Raw genomic sequence first — 15,843 nt, 5'->3', positions numbered from 1 at the left:
TAACACTGGACTAGTCGCTCTCTCTGGTGACAAAAGTACAGGTGCAGGGGATTGTGTGTGTGTGTGTGTGTGTGTGTGTGTGTGTGTGTGTGTGCGTGCGTGCGTGCGTGCGTGCGTGCGTGCGTGCGTGCGTGCGTATGTGTGTGTGTTTAGGGGGTGAGGTAGAAGGGCAAAGTCAGTGTGTGTGGCAATATAGCTCAGTATTTGTATGATTTATTTTAGTGTTTTATTTTGCTCAACTTTATCAAGGGTGCCAATCATTTCGGTCATGACTGTATATCAGATGACTGGGTCAGAGTAGGGGGCACTAAAAGGAATTGCCTTCACATTAGATTGGACACAAATGACATCAAACCTAGAGCTGGGACAGCAGTAAAATAACATTTTACACTAACTAGTCTGGATCCTAAACACAGCACTGTTCCAAAGTGGATAAATAAAATCATACTTCCATCACTTCAGTTAGAAAATCTTTAATTCAATTCTCAACTACAATCAACCTTATAAAGCATTGTGTTGTAAGGCATTCAGATGTTCTTATTCAAGTTCTATACTGGGTATCTATGTCTTCACTGACACAAACAATTTAGCTTTTCCAATCAATCTTGCTTCAAAGATAGTTTTTTCTCTCTACTTGCATTGAATAAAATCCTTAATTTAAAGTGAAAAGTATTCACCCACATAATAAATGATCAAGCCCCAGAACTGACTTCTCTCAACTTTTCAAATGTAAAACACAATTATAATGTTGAATGTGCTATTGAGCAGGCAAAGGCTAAATGCTACCTACTAACAGTGGTGTTGATATGGAAGTAAATACCAGAGTTGTTAAATGTATAATCTATAGGAGAAATTAGAGTATCAATGTATATAGGAGAAATTAGAGTACCCTCTAGTGGTTCAACGTGTTCTTATCTGTTGAGTGACTCAGATTATTTTCCACATTATTAGAATTGCATGTGTGGGGAGACAGAAGCAGCTGAGCCCAATAGGTTGCCATGCAACCAGAATCCACCAGGGTGAGCTAGTCCCACAGAGATGCTCACTGCAGCAGAGAAACTTCATCTGAAGTGACCAGAGAACACCAGAGAAGCCGGTGTTTGAAGGATGTATTGGCACAGGTGTTGTTAGGCCTGAGATGAAGTCGAGCGTTGCGTCATGCCTAACAACAGCCCTTAGCCGTGGTATATTGGCCTATTGCTATATTAAGCCAATGTCTAACTTCTTTGACATTAAACGGTCCCAACACAAAAGATATGTAAGTGTAACCATTTTTGCCATGCATACTGTATCATAGTTGCAAAGGTCATCTGGAAAACCTACACTTCAGGCACATAGGCCTACAGAATTCCAACTTCCAGGCTGAGGTTGATCTAGGCAGTAGGGATATGTCTCTACATGTCAATCTGGAAGGTAGATGGGCCTAACTGAACACTCCGATGTGCTTCAACTTCTCCGAGGCTACTGTACAACAGATATGCACCCCCACGCACACAAACACACCTTGATTTTACCTGAGTATTTAGGCCTGCCTGAGTCATCCTGGTTTTCCCATCTGGAACATTCTTAAAGCTGAAGGTGTAAAGTCGAACAGAGACACTAAGTCTTCTGCAACAATGAGTTTCACACTGACATACAAAGTTTGAGTCATGCATTTGTTATACATCCTCTGTTGTATCCCTATGAGAGATTCCATTTAGCACTGTGTGAATTGAATTATATCCCTATACTAACTCTTGAGACAATAGCCACTAAAGCTACCACATACAAAGGCCTCACCCTCTACCCTTGTGCTATGAAAAGTGTTGCATACAATGTCCACACACAGACACAGTAACCTATTCAGAATCGAAACAATGTTTATTCAAAGCACTTTTTCACCAATCTGATCCATGTCATGTGCTCCAAAACAGTGCAGTAATAGTTTATCACAGAGTAATTAACACAAATACAGTATGCACAACACAGACTCAAACCCAACTTCTGGATTCCTCTCAAACCTCAATGATGATTGCGTCTGAAATTCAGATAGGATGTGCCTGGGCTGTGTGACCGTCACTCCTTCACTGCTCTCTGGGTGTGTTTAGCATGTGTGTGGATCTCAGCCGGGGATCAGGAGGGTGCTCCAGACCCAGACAGGGGCCGCACGGGATCAGAGCAGCCAGAATGGAGGGCCCTGCGGTGGGGTTATCACACATCAGAAATCCTGGAGCCTCCATCCATCCCCCCATCCCCTCCCTCTGTCCTTTCAGGCTAACAGGCCACTTGTGCCAGCCCCATTAGGCCCCATACGGCACCTCTCCAGGCCTGGGGGGCCATCGGCCACGATTAGCCAGAACTGCCTCCCATTGTCAAGGACGGAAATAACTCAACCCCCCCCCGCTCCCCCATTTAAAACCCTTAACCAACAGGGCAGTTCAAGAAAGAGTTAAGTAAAATATTTACCAAATAAACGAAGTAAAAAATTATAATAAAAAGTAACACAATAAAATAACAATAACTTGGCTATATACAGTGGGTACCGGTATCGAGTCAATGTGTGGGGGGTACAGGTTAGTCAACGTAATTTGTACATGTAGGTAGGGGTTAAGGGACTATGCATTGATAATAAACAGCGAGTAGCAGCAGTGTAAAAAAACAAATGGGGGGGGGTCAATGTAAATGAGGCTCCTGGATGGCGCAGCGGTCTAAGGCACCACATCTCAGTGCTTGAGGCGTCACTACAGACACACTGGTTTGATTCCAGGCTGTATCACAAATATATCAAATCAAATCAAATTTATTTGTCACATACACATGGTTAGCAGGTGTTAATGCGAGTGTAGCGAAATGCTTGTGCTTCTAGTTCCGACCATGCAGTAATATCTAACAAGTAATATAACCTAACAATTTCACAACAACTACCTTATACACACAGTGTAATGGAATGAAATAATATGTACATAAAAATATATGAATGAGTGATGGTACAGAACGGCATAGGCAAGATGCATTAGATGGTATAGAGTACAGTATATACATATGAGATGAGTAATGTAGGGTAAGTAAACATTATATAATATAAAGTGGCTAGTGATAAATTGATTACATCAATTTTTCCATTATTAAAGTGGCTGGAGTTGAGTCAGTATGTTGGCAGCAGCCACTCAATGTTAGTGATGGCTGTTTAACAATCGGCCGTAATTGGGAGTCCCATAGGGCTGCTCACAATTGGCCCAGCGTCGTTCGGGTTTGGCCGGTGTAGGCCATCATTGTAAATAACTGACTTGCCTAGTTAAATAAAGGTACATTAGTTTATTTGGAAAATATACATATATTTTTTTAAACAGTGATTTCTAGAAACAAAAGGTCACGTTCAGGCAGCTATTTCTTCACAGCACCACAGTATGCCCACCCCCTCCATTTCCCACCCCCTTGTCTGACACTTCAAAGGTTCGAAACCAGGCACACCACTCTGTTGTAACCACACCCACTTTGTCCTCACAGGCCATTCCCTTTCTGGGCTGACCAATGAACTCCAGAGGTCAGCCCCTCTAACTCCACAAGTTAAGGATATGGAAAGGAAAGTTTGAGATTGATAGGGAAACTTTTCATGATCCAAGGACCACCACTAAGTCCACAGCTCCTCTCACAGTATTCTCACAGTGATGTGGGTCTGACAGCAGCGACATCAGCACACACATTTGGATAAGGAATTTGATCTTGATATTCTCTTTGACCATTGTGGTGAACCGTGCAGGCAATGCAGCATATCTCTGGTAAGCATCACTTTTTCAACCTTTGCTACGTCAGTCAGTGGTCTAGCAAGAGAGTAACAGCAAGTCTATTGCATAGTTGAAATGTTGCATTGTCTGTGGAAATCTCTGTGTACTAAGGGTTTCTCCAGCACTGTTCCACTCTGTAAGGCTCCATGTCCCCCTCTCTCTCTCCAGAGCCGAGGCCCAACATGATGACCCCGTCCCCCCCTACAGCTGACCCCTACCACCAAGGCAACGTCAGGATGACCCTGGAAAAGGCTGACCTCTGGAAGTCCTTCCACAACCTGGGGACTGAGATGATCATCACCAAACATGGCCGGTACAATTGTTGTTATATCCTTCATCATCATTTTTGATCTGTGTAAATCTACTACACATTCTATGCTGTGGTGTGTTCACTGCAAAGTACCTTTCACCCGCATTTCATGCCATATTGTAGCTTTACCAATATTGTAGCTCTGCCAACGTTGTGAAACTGTATCTGCTGCTAGTATGCTTTTTTTGAGAGAGCGCATAGAGTTGTGATCAGGAATTGAGAGGATAATACAATTAGTGTGGATTTGTATGTATCAGGAGGATGTTTCCCCACTGCAACGTCAGTCTATCTGGACTCCAACCCTATACCAACTATGTCCTCATGGTGGATATGGTTCCGGTGGACAACTCCAGATACAGGGTAAAAACAACATGCCCACCATCCTTATATAATGCCTCAGTTGCAGGGAGTTTTTCCTAGGCACCGTGCTTCTACATCTGCATTGCTTGCTCTTTGGGGGTTTTAGGCTTGGTCTCTGTGTAAGCACTTTGTGACATATGCAGATGTAAAAAGGGCTTTATAAATACATTTGATTGAGAATATATTAATTGATAATACATTTGATTGATATATCACACATTGATATATCACACACATTACAATACTACATTTCTATTGGGAAGGTTCCAATTAGATAAGCTAAATGTGTCACAGTTTGGAATATAGTCAGCCATTGTTTTAAAAGGAAACATAAGGAGATTAAGTAGAAGACAAGCTTGCAGTCAGTCTGCATCCAGCATACAGTCCAGACGGTGCCCCGCCCACACCCAGCCAATCACCACACACACTGCATATCAAAGACCATTACTACGTCCTGTTTTTCTACCCCCTGTTTTTCTACCCCCGGCTGGAGGTTCAGCCACAGCCATTTAGCAAACCCCCCCCCCCCCCCCCCGCTCCAATCAAAGTGAATGGGGAGCAATACCCCCTCCATGCATCCACTGGCCCTCCCCTCAGTACACATTGCTTTTGACCATATGCTCCAGAGAGAGAGAAGTGTTTTTCCTTTGCTATAGCAGTTCCTGTATATGTTGGTAGATTATATGCAATTATATACATACCTACAGGATACTGTTCAAGCTTGCAATAATATGCACCACAGATTCCTTATATATATCAGTGTAAATACTGGGGGTATGTGAGTTTTTGTGGAGTGTCTACGTGTTGAGGCTTGTCTTGTGGTTCGTTTCACACCTGAGTAACGCCCATCCCCTCCCCCCTTCTCTTTCTCTTTGTAGTGGAATAAAGGCCAGTGGGACATGGCTGGGAAAGCCGAGCCCCAGCTCCCCTGTCGGACGTATGTGCATCCAGACTCCCCCACCCCGGGCTCCTACTGGATGAAACAATCGGTGTCCTTTCTCAAGCTCAAACTCACCAACCACACACTGGACCAGCACGGCCATGTAAGAACACGTATCCCCTTCTCTACTGAATCGCCAGCCCGCAACCTCTCACAGTCTGAGAGTAGACAGCTGTCATTTCTGTAAACAACATTATTAGTTGACTCATTAGTGGTGTCTGTTCTCTCCTCAGATCATCCTGCACTCTATGCATCGCTACATCCCACGCTTCTCTGTGGTCCAGGCTGACAGTCTGCACAGTGTGCGCTGGGGACACTTCCATTACTTCTCCTTCCCTGAGACCTCCTTCACTGCAGTCACGGCCTACCAGAACACTAAGGTCCGTCTATCAACTCACGTATTAAGAACATACAAACGGCGCACCCACGTAATTAACTTGCTCTTTGGGAATGGATGTCTTCATCTCCACTCCTGCTTTCAGATCGCTAAACTCAAGATTGACCACAACCCCTTTGCTAAAGGATTCAAAGGGGAGAACACCCGTACTCATAGCAAGAGGTAGGGATCAATAGAACTATAACACTACGTGTGTGTGAGTCGGGGAGATGTGCTTTACAAGTTGTTATTGTCTATTTTTTATAGGTGTCGATCCAACAAGAGTCCTGGAAATGCTTCAAAGAAAGCCAAACAAGACAGAGAAACAGAATTCAAAAGTCCTTCAGGTATGAATCTTAACTCTATACAGTAAGATTAGATGTCCAGCCCATAGGCCTATAGGCAGTCTCATTGATCCACAATCTTTTCCCATTTAGACCTCCAAAGGGCAACATTAGACTGTGAGCCAGCAGAACGGGGGATAACCTTGGGAACAACAGAGAACATAGTGTCGGCTAAGGAGGATCTCTTCTCCCCCTGGGCCATGGAAAAGGACCCATCCCAGAGCCACAGCCTGCACACTGAACTACTGGAGCTCCACGACCACAGACAGGAATACAGCACTGAGGAGCAGATGGTGCCTGGCCCTGCATCTATGTCCTACCAACCATGCAGGTACTGTACAACCACCAGGCACACACGCACGCATGTATAAGCGCAACATTGTAGCATTATAAACTAGATTGTAAAACAATCTTGTAAAGCATACCTTTTTTGGAGGTGAAACCCAACATACAGGCGAATCCCCACTCTAACAGCCTGCACACCCACAAAGGTGCATATGCAGAATCCTGACCCATTATGCCAATAGAAAACTCAGTGACTCAGTGCTATACTTAACAGGCACTCTATGGTGCAGAATACACCTCCATACTGTGCAATTAAAAGTGACACTTTGAGTCAGCGAGTGTTTGAGTTCACATACTGTATGTGGGTTGATGACAATAACTAAGAAGTCATATTAGTAACCCGCTCCATATTTTTAATTCTCTCCAGGTCTGTTGAGCATGGCAGACTTCCCTCTCCATCTTCTGCAGTGGAGGATTGCAAAGGCAGGCGCAGCTATGAGTCTCACCTCCGTGATGTAGCCACTGTCCCTGGGCACAAGACTAACAGTCCTGGCCCTGTCAGAGACATGGGACACACCCCCTTGGCTCCAGCCATGCCCCAGGACTATAGAATGTCCCCTGTCCATCTGCCCACATCCTCCAAAACCTACCCTGGGTACCTGGGCTACAGTTACCCCCTCTATGGCCACTACACTACTAACCAGGGCATGGGTCAGTGGAGTGAGGGTGGTACAGGACAGTACCCTGGACAGTCCTTGACTCACCACCTGCCCTTCTTCACCAGTCAAACACTGACTGCAGACCACGGCACCCACCAACGCAGCGTCCATCACCATGGCAACACAGAGGCAGAGTGGAGCTGGAGCCAGTACTTGAGTTTGGATAATGATCAGAATAGCTGACTCCGACTCACAAAGTGAAGGAGCTGAGTTTCATTCTGTGAACAATGCTACTTGTGACATTTCAGAAGGTCCAAACCAAGATATCGTCAAGTATGTTTAAAAAAAAACTTGTTCTCTGCTATGGACATGTGTGTCAAGAGGAGTGTGTGCAATTTTCTGTTCCAAGTCTATGCAGAGCTGCAGTCCTATTTAGCGGAAATAGCAGAAGGCTATTTGAGCTATATACTGGACTTAATGGACTGAGCCTCCTCATACTGTGCCTGGTGCTCCATATGAACTGCATTCAAATGTTTGTGGGCATTCATGCTTGTATTACGCATGTGATGAGTGTATGCTTGTTTGTTTACTTATCAAAATTATGATAATTGAGATCAGATTATGACCAAAAGGATGTCATGATATCCAAAAATAAATAATAATAAGATTTTCATATCGGTATAGTTCTCTACATCATAACTGTTGTAAATATGACAACTCTTAAGAGGTTTCACACAAGCCATAAGTGATTCCAACATGAAGGGTCATCAATGTTACCCAGCAGAAACTGCATGACAGAGAGATACAAAGGGACACAGAGGTGAGTCCTTCTCTCCCACAGGAGGACAGGCCAGGAACACATGTAAATAAGTCAATCAATCAAATGTATTTATGAAGCCCTTTTTATATCAGCCGATGTCACAAAGTGCTGTACAGAAACCCAGCCTAAAACCCCAAACAGCAAGCAATGCAGATGTAGAAGCATGGTGGCTAGGAAATACTCCCTAGAAAGACAGGAACCTAAGAAGAAACCTAGAGAGAAACCAGGCTCTGAGGGGTGGCCAGTCCTCTTCTGGCTGTGCCAGGTGGAGATTATAACAGTACATGGCCAAGATGTTCAAATGTTCATAGATGACCAGCAGGGTCAAATAATAATAATCACAGTGGTTGTAGAGGGTGCAACACGTCAGCACCTCAGGAGTAAATGTCAGTTGGCTTTTCATAGCCGATCATTCAGAGTTAGAGACAGCAGGTGCGATAGAGAGAGAGAGTTGAAAACAGCAGGTCTGGGACAGGTAGCACGTCCGGTGAACAGGTCAGGGTTCCAAAGCCGCAGGCAGAACAGTTGAAACTGGAACAGCAGTACGACCAGGTGGACTGGGGACAGCAAGGACTCATCAGGCCAGGTAGTCCTGAGGCATGGTCCAAGGGCTCAGGTCCTCTGAGAGAAGAGAGAAAGAGAGAGAGAATTAGAGGGAGCATAGTTAAATTCACACAGGACACCGGATAAGACAGGAGAAATACTCCAGATATAACAGACTGACCCTATCCCCCCGACACATAAACAATTGCAGCATAAATACTGGAGGCTGAGACAGGAGGGGTCGGGAGACACTGGCCCCGTCCGACGATACCCCTGGACAGGGCCAACCAGGCAGGATATAACCCCACCCACTTTGCTTTTTCAAGAGAGGCTTTATTACTGCCACCTTTAGTGAGTTTGGTACACATCCGGTGGATAGGGAGCCATTTATTATGTTCAACATAAGAGGGCCAAGCACAGGAAGCAGCTCTTTCAGTAGTTTAGTTGGAATAGGGCATGCAGCTTGCAGCTTGAAGGTTTAGAGGCCATGACTATTTTCATCAATGTGTCAAGAGATATAGTATAAAAAACTTGAGTGTCTCCCTTGATCCTAGGTCCTGGCAGTGTTGTGCAGACTCAGGACAACTGAGCTTTAGAGAAATACGCAGATTTATAGAGGAGTCCGTAATTTGCTTTCTAATGATCATGATATTTTCGTCAAAAAAGGTCATGAATTTATCACTGCTGAAGTTAAAGCCATCCTTGCTTGGGGAATGCTGTTTTTTAGTTAGTTTTGCGATAGTATCAAAAATACATTTTGGATTGTTCTTATTCTCCTCAATTAAGTTGGAAAAATAGGATGATCGAGCAGCAGTGAGGGCTCTTTGATACTGCACGGTACTGTCTTTCCAAGCTAGTCGGAAGACTTCCAGATTGGTGTAGCGCCATTTCCGTTCCAATTTTCTGGAAGCTTGCTTCAGGGCTCAGGTATTTTCTGTATACCAGGGAGCTAGTTTCTTATGACAAATGTTTTTTGTTTTTAGGGGTGCGACTGCATCTAGGATGGGGTCCGTTACTCCTCAGCAGGCCAGGCTTGTTCCTGTTTGTGGGTGAGTCCCAGAAAGAAGGCCAATTATCTACAAATTCTACCTTTTGGGAGGGGCAGAAAACAGTTTTCAACCAGCGATTGAGTTGTGAGACTCTGCTGTAGAGTTCATCACTCCCCCTAACTGGGAGGAGCCAGATACAATTACTCGATGTCAACATCTTTCTAGCTGATTTACACGCTGAAGCTATGTTGCGCTTGGTGACCTCTGACTGTTTCATCCTGACATCGTTGGTGCCTTCGTGAATAACAATATCCCTATACTCTACACTCGCCAGTTTTAGCCTTAGCCAGCACCATCTTCAGATTAGGGATTTCAATTTGTCAGAGCTAATGGTGGGAAGCTTCGGCGTCTCAGACCCCGTAACGGGAGGAGAGACCAGAGAAGGCTTGGCCTCTGACTCCGACTCGTTGCTTAATGGGGAGAACTGGTTGAAAGTTTCTATCGGCTGAATTAGCGACATCGGTTGAGCATTCCTACAGTATTTCCTTCCAGAAGCCATGAGAAAATTGTCCGGCTGCGGGGATTTTGCGAGGGGATTTATACTACTATCTGCACTTATTGGTGGCACAGACAGTTTCATCCTTTCCTACACTTAAATTACCCTTGCCTAACGATTGCGTCTGAAGCTGGGGTCGCAGCAGGGTTAACCTCACCATAATACCCTGACTACACCGCTCGCGTTGCGTGCGCGTGCGTGTCGCGTTGCAAAATAAAATTTGAAATCTATGGTATTCAATTATTGCACCCACACTGCTCGTGCACGTCAACGAGCGTCTGCGTTGCCAAGGGCTAAAATAGAAGTCCTTTCTATTTCTGACACCGATAGCTGCAAGTCTGACACCGATAGCAGCATTTCTGACACCGATAGCAGCATAGCAGCACTGGAGAAACGATTACATTACAACGGAACGACTTGATTAGTGTAGTGTTAGCTGGCTACACAGTTCTCTTTGCTATCTTTGTATCTGAGATAATTGTGTAGCTTAGAGTTGGTTAGAGTAATTATTCGGTTAACTAGCCAGCTATTTTCGTCCACCGCGCTGCGCTGCCGTCTCCTACCTAGTCAACACTGCTAGCTAACACTGCTAGTTAGCCAACTTCTACCGAATAGCAGCACTGTAGAAACTCACACTACAACTTACATTACAACGGAACGACTTGATTAGCGTAGTGTTAGCTAGCTACATAGTTGTCTTTGCTGTCCTTGTATCCAAGATAATTGTGTAGTTTTTGAGAAATTGTCGAGGTTACCTAGCCAGCTACACGTTCAAACAAATTCAACAACGCAGCCACTGCTAGCCAGCCTACTTCACCGCCAGCAGTACTATATCATTTTAGTCAATAAGATTTTAGTCAATAAGATTTTATTTTATTTTTGCAACGTAAGCTTAACTTCCTGAACATTCGAGACGTGTAGTCCACTTGTCATTCTAATCTCCTTTGCATTAGCGTAGCCTCTTCTGTAGCCTGTCAACTATGTGTCTGTCTATCCCTCTTCTCTCCTCTCTGCACAGACCATACAAACGCTTCACACCGCGTGGCCGCCGCCATTCTAACCTGGTGGTTCCAGCGCGCACGACCCACGTGGAGTTCCAGGTCTCCGGCAGCCTCTGGAACTGCCGATCTGCGGCCAACAAGGCAGAGTTCATCTCAGCCTATGCGTCCCTCCAGTCCCTCGACTTCTTGGCACTGACGGAAACATGGATTACCACTGACAACACTGCTACTCCTACTGCTCTCGCCTCGTCTGCCCACGTGTTCTCGCACACCCCGAGAGCTTCTGGTCAGCGGGGCGGTGGCACTGGGATCCTCATCTCTCCCAAGTGGACATTCTCTCTTTCTCCCCTGACCCATCTGTCTATCGCCTCCTTTGAATTCCATGCTGTCACAGTTACCAGCCCTTTCAAGCTTAACATCCTTATCATTTATCGCCCTCCAGGTTCCCTTGGAGAGTTCATCAATGAGCTTGACGCCCTGATAAGTTCCTTTCCTGAGGATGGCTCACCTCTCACAGTTCTGGGTGACTTTAACCTCCCCACGTCTACCTTTGACTCATTCCTCTCTGCCTCCTTCTTTCCACTCCTCTCCTCTTTTGACCTCACCCTCTCACCTTCCCCCCCTACTCACAAGGCAGGCAATACGCTTGACCTCATCTTTACTAGATGCTGTTCTTCCACTAATCTCACTGCAACTCCCCTCCAAGTCTCCGACCACTACCTTGTATCCTTTTCCCTCTCGCTCTCATCTAACACTTCCCACACTGCCCCTACTCGGATGGTATCGCGCCGTCCCAACCTTCGCTCTCTCTCCCCCGCTACTCTCTCCTCTTCCATCCTATCATCTCTTCCCTCTGCTCAAACCTTCTCCAACCTATCTCCTGATTCTGCCTCCTCAACCCTCCTCTCCTCCCTTTCTGCATCCTTTGACTCTCTATGTCCCCTATCCTCCAGGCCGGCTCGGTCCTCCCCTCCTGCTCCGTGGCTCGACGACTCACTGCGAGCTCACAGAACAGGGCTCCGGGCAGCCGAGCGGAAATGGAGGAAAACTCGCCTCCCTGCGGACCTGGCATCCTTTCACTCCCTCCTCTCTACTTTCTCCTCTTCTGTCTCTGCTGCTAAAGCCACTTTCTACCACTCTAAATTCCAAGCATCTGCCTCTAACCCTAGGAAGCTCTTTGCCACCTTCTCCTCCCTCCTGAATCCTCCTCCCCCTCCTCCCCCCTCCTCCCTCTCTGCGGATGACTTCGTCAACCATTTTGAAAAGAAGGTCGACGACATCCGATCCTCGTTTGCTAAGTCAAACGACACCGCTGGTTCTGCTCACACTGCCCTACCCTGTGCTTTGACCTATTTCTCCCCTCTCTCTCCAGATGAAATCTCGCGTCTTGTGACGGCCGGCCGCCCAACAACCTGCCCGCTTGACCCTATCCCCTCCTCTCTTCTCCAGACCATTTCCGGAGACCTTCTCCCTTACCTCACCTCGCTCATCAACTCATCCTTGACCGCTGGCTACGTCCCTTCCGTCTTCAAGAGAGCGAGAGTTGCACCCCTTCTGAAAAAACCTACACTCGATCCCTCCGATGTCAACAACTACAGACCAGTATCCCTTCTTTCTTTTCTCTCCAAAACTCTTGAACGTGCCGTCCTTGGCCAGCTCTCCTGCTATCTCTCTCAGAATGACCTTCTTGATCCAAATCAGTCAGGTTTCAAGACTAGTCATTCAACTGAGACTGCTCTTCTCTGTGTCACGGAGGCGCTCCGCACTGCTAAAGCTAACTCTCTCTCCTCTGCTCTCATCCTTCTAGACCTATCGGCTGCCTTTGATACTGTGAACCATCAGATCCTCCTCTCCACCCTCTCCGAGCTGGGCATCTCCGGCGCGGCCCACGCTTGGATTGCGTCCTACCTGACAGGTCGCTCCTACCAGGTGGCGTGGCGAGAATCTGTCTCCGCACCACGTGCTCTCACCACTGGTGTCCCCCAGGGCTCTGTTCTAGGCCCTCTCCTATTCTCGCTATACACCAAGTCACTTGGCTCTGTCATATCCTCACATGGCCTCTCCTATCATTGCTATGCAGACGACACACAATTAATCTTCTCCTTTCCCCCCTCTGATAACCAGGTGGCGAATCGCATCTCTGCATGTCTGGCAGACATATCAGTGTGGATGACGGATCACCACCTCAAGCTGAACCTCGGCAAGACGGAGCTGCTCTTCCTCCCGGGGAAGGACTGCCCGTTCCATGATCTCGCCATCACGGTTGACAACTCCATTGTGTCCTCCTCCCAGAGCGCTAAGAACCTTGGCGTGATCCTGGACAACACCCTGTCGTTCTCAACTCACATCAAGGCGGTGACCCGTTCCTGTAGGTTCATGCTCTACAACATTCGCAGAGTACGACCCTGCCTCACACAGGAAGCGGCGCAGGTCCTAATCCAGGCACTTGTCATCTCCCGTCTGGATTATTGCAACTCGCTGTTGGCTGGGCTCTCTGCCTGTGCCATTAAACCCCTACAACTCATCCAGAACGCCGCAGCCCGTCTGGTATTCAACCTTCCCAAGTTCTCTCACGTCACCCCGCTCCTCCACTCTCTCCACTGGCTTCCAGTTGAAGCTCGCATCCGCTACAAGACCATGGTGCTTGCCTACGGAGCTGTGAGGGGAACGGCACCTCCGTACCTTCAGGCTCTGATCAGGCCCTACACCCAAACAAGGGCACTGCGTTCATCCACCTCTGGCCTGCTCGCCTCCCTACCTCTGAGGAAGTACAGTTCCCGCTCAGCCCAGTCAAAACTGTTCGCTGCTCTGGCACCCCAATGGTGGAACAAACTCCCTCACGACGCCAGGTCAGCGGAGTCAATCACCACCTTCCGGAGACACCTGAAACCCCACCTCTTTAAGGAATACCTAGGATAGGATAAAGTAATCCTCCTAACCCCACCCCTCCCCCTTAAAAGAGTTAGATGCACTATTGTAAAGTGGTTGTTCCACTGGATTTCATAAGGTGAATGCACCAATTTGTAAGTCGCTCTGGATAAGAGCGTCTGCTAAATGACTTAAATGTAAATGTAAATGTAAGTCCTGCCTCTCCCATCTCCTCATTGGTTTATAGAAGCAGGTACCCACGTGCCATCTCCTCATTGGTTATACCCACGTGGGTGATTGAAAGACGAACTGTGTTGCCGGTTGTCGTGGTAATACTATGAAAGTTTAGATGCCAATCACAATATAAGTTCAAAGATGGAAAAGCCTGGAAGGAGGAGAGATGACTAGAAACGATTCGGTTGACCGTTTTATGTGTGGATTAAATGTTGGAGTAGAGGACCTTGTGCATTTCAGGTAAAATAACAACCTAATGTTTATATCCCAGGACAAATTAGCTAGCAACAGAAAGCTAGCTAAATAGGACAAATTAGCTAGCAAGTGCAAGCTAACTAGCTAAATTGCCATAAATGTTTAATGCTTTTCGACCAGTCCCCAAATTAATGTAATTGGTTCAGTTTGTTTTGATATTTTAACCTGCGTGTCGTGATCGCGTTTGGTGTGGGGGACAAAATAAATGTATGCACGATGGCGCAGGCGCGCAGCCGGTTTGGGTTCCGTAATGAGTACAGTGACTTCAATTTGAAGGCTTAATGTTACTACTTAGCTTCGGCTGGTGGAGGTCCTGTAGAACCATGTCCAGATAAAGCGTCTAGGGTGAAAAAGTTTAATTAATAAAAAAATATATAAAACGGTAATTAAAAAGTAAAAACCGTAAAGTTGGCAGGTAGCAAAGTAGCGTTAGCAACAAACCGCACAGCAGCACGTAAACAAGTCCACAATTACATAAGTCTGTCATTCTCATAGGATGGTTGGTAACGCAGGGTACAGACGGACATAGAAGGGCACTACGAATAGTTGGTAAAAGTTTACTTGACACCCAGGGTCATAACACATTATGACACGGTCATAACAATGTCACAACAGCTGACATAACTTGCATAACCTGTCATAATACAGTCATAACACTGCCATGATATGTTGTGGCATATATTGCATTATTTTATGGCTGGTTATGACACCTACGTAAGAATGTCAAAACCTACATTTACGGATAGCCAGGGGCACACTCCAACACTCACACATCATTTCCAAACTAAGCATTTGTGTTTAGTGAGTCTGCCAGATCAGAGGCATTAGGGATGACCAGGGATGTTCTCTTGATAAGTGTGTTAATTGCAGGACTATTTTTCTGTCCTGCTAAAATTTATTAACAAGTACTTTTGGGTGTCAGGGAAAATGTATGGAGTAAAAAGTACATAATTATTTTTAGGAATGTAGTAGAGTAAAAGTTGTCAAAAATATTAATTGTAAAGTACAGATACCCCAAGAACTACCTAAGTACTTTAAAATATTTTACTTAAGTAATTTACACCACTGTGAAAAACACAGAGAGAAAGAGATTATGATAATCATAAGGCTGGCCTGGTTTCCCCGGTAATAAATATTTAATGGTAATAAATGTTTAATGGAGAGAGAGAGACTGTCTGCAACTAGGCCATAGAGCTTCTGGGAGCACGCTCTCCACAAAGCCATGTTAAAGCTCCAAGTCTCCTCGTCCTCTTAAATACTGTGGCATGAACTTCTGAGGGCATGTGTAGATGGTTGCAATTATGCCTGAGCGCAGATCAGTTAGATATTGTTAGTTTATACCTGAGCGCAGATCAGTTAGATATTGTTAGTTTATACCTGAGCACAGATCAGTTAGATATTGTTAGTTTGTACCTGAGCTCAGATCAGTTAGATATTGTTAGTTCATACCTGAGCGCAGATCAGTTAGAAATTGTTAGTTTATACCTGAGCGCAGATCAGTTAGATATTGTTCGTTTATACCTGAGCGCAGATCAGTTA

At 45.9% G+C, this 15,843-nt stretch overlaps 1 protein-coding gene across 1 annotated transcript; it reads left to right on the top strand.

Annotated features, from left to right (window-relative positions):
- Nucleotides 1-998: 998 nt before the first annotated feature.
- On the top strand, nucleotides 999-7,657 carry LOC139551835 (T-box-containing protein TBX6L-like). The gene is made up of 10 exons (XM_071363200.1): nucleotides 999-1,019; nucleotides 2,088-2,181; nucleotides 3,933-4,077; nucleotides 4,332-4,434; nucleotides 5,313-5,477; nucleotides 5,608-5,754; nucleotides 5,857-5,933; nucleotides 6,018-6,097; nucleotides 6,188-6,425; nucleotides 6,807-7,657. The coding sequence occupies exons 1-10, from the start codon at nucleotides 999-1,001 to the stop codon at nucleotides 7,279-7,281; spliced, it is 1,545 nt and encodes a 514-aa protein (XP_071219301.1). The 3' UTR covers nucleotides 7,282-7,657.
- The last annotated feature ends 8,186 nt before the right edge of the window (nucleotides 7,658-15,843 follow it).

The sequence above is a fragment of the Salvelinus alpinus genome, chromosome 24 (assembly GCF_045679555.1).
Source record: "Salvelinus alpinus chromosome 24, SLU_Salpinus.1, whole genome shotgun sequence".
NCBI classification, from domain to species: Eukaryota; Metazoa; Chordata; class Actinopteri; order Salmoniformes; family Salmonidae; genus Salvelinus; species Salvelinus alpinus.
The sequence above is the reverse complement of the archived record's forward strand: the minus strand, read 5'-3'. Positions and strand labels throughout refer to the sequence as shown.

Excerpts from the sequence above, each read along its gene's own strand:
- LOC139551835 (XM_071363200.1), top strand. The coding sequence starts at position 999 with ATGCAACCAGAATCCACCAGG. Across the intron at positions 1,020-2,087 it reads TGCAACCAGAATCCACCAGG|CATGTGTGTGGATCTCAGCC; the intron begins GTGAGCTAGTCC and ends GGGTGTGTTTAG. Across the intron at positions 4,435-5,312 it reads TGGACAACTCCAGATACAGG|TGGAATAAAGGCCAGTGGGA; the intron begins GTAAAAACAACA and ends TTCTCTTTGTAG.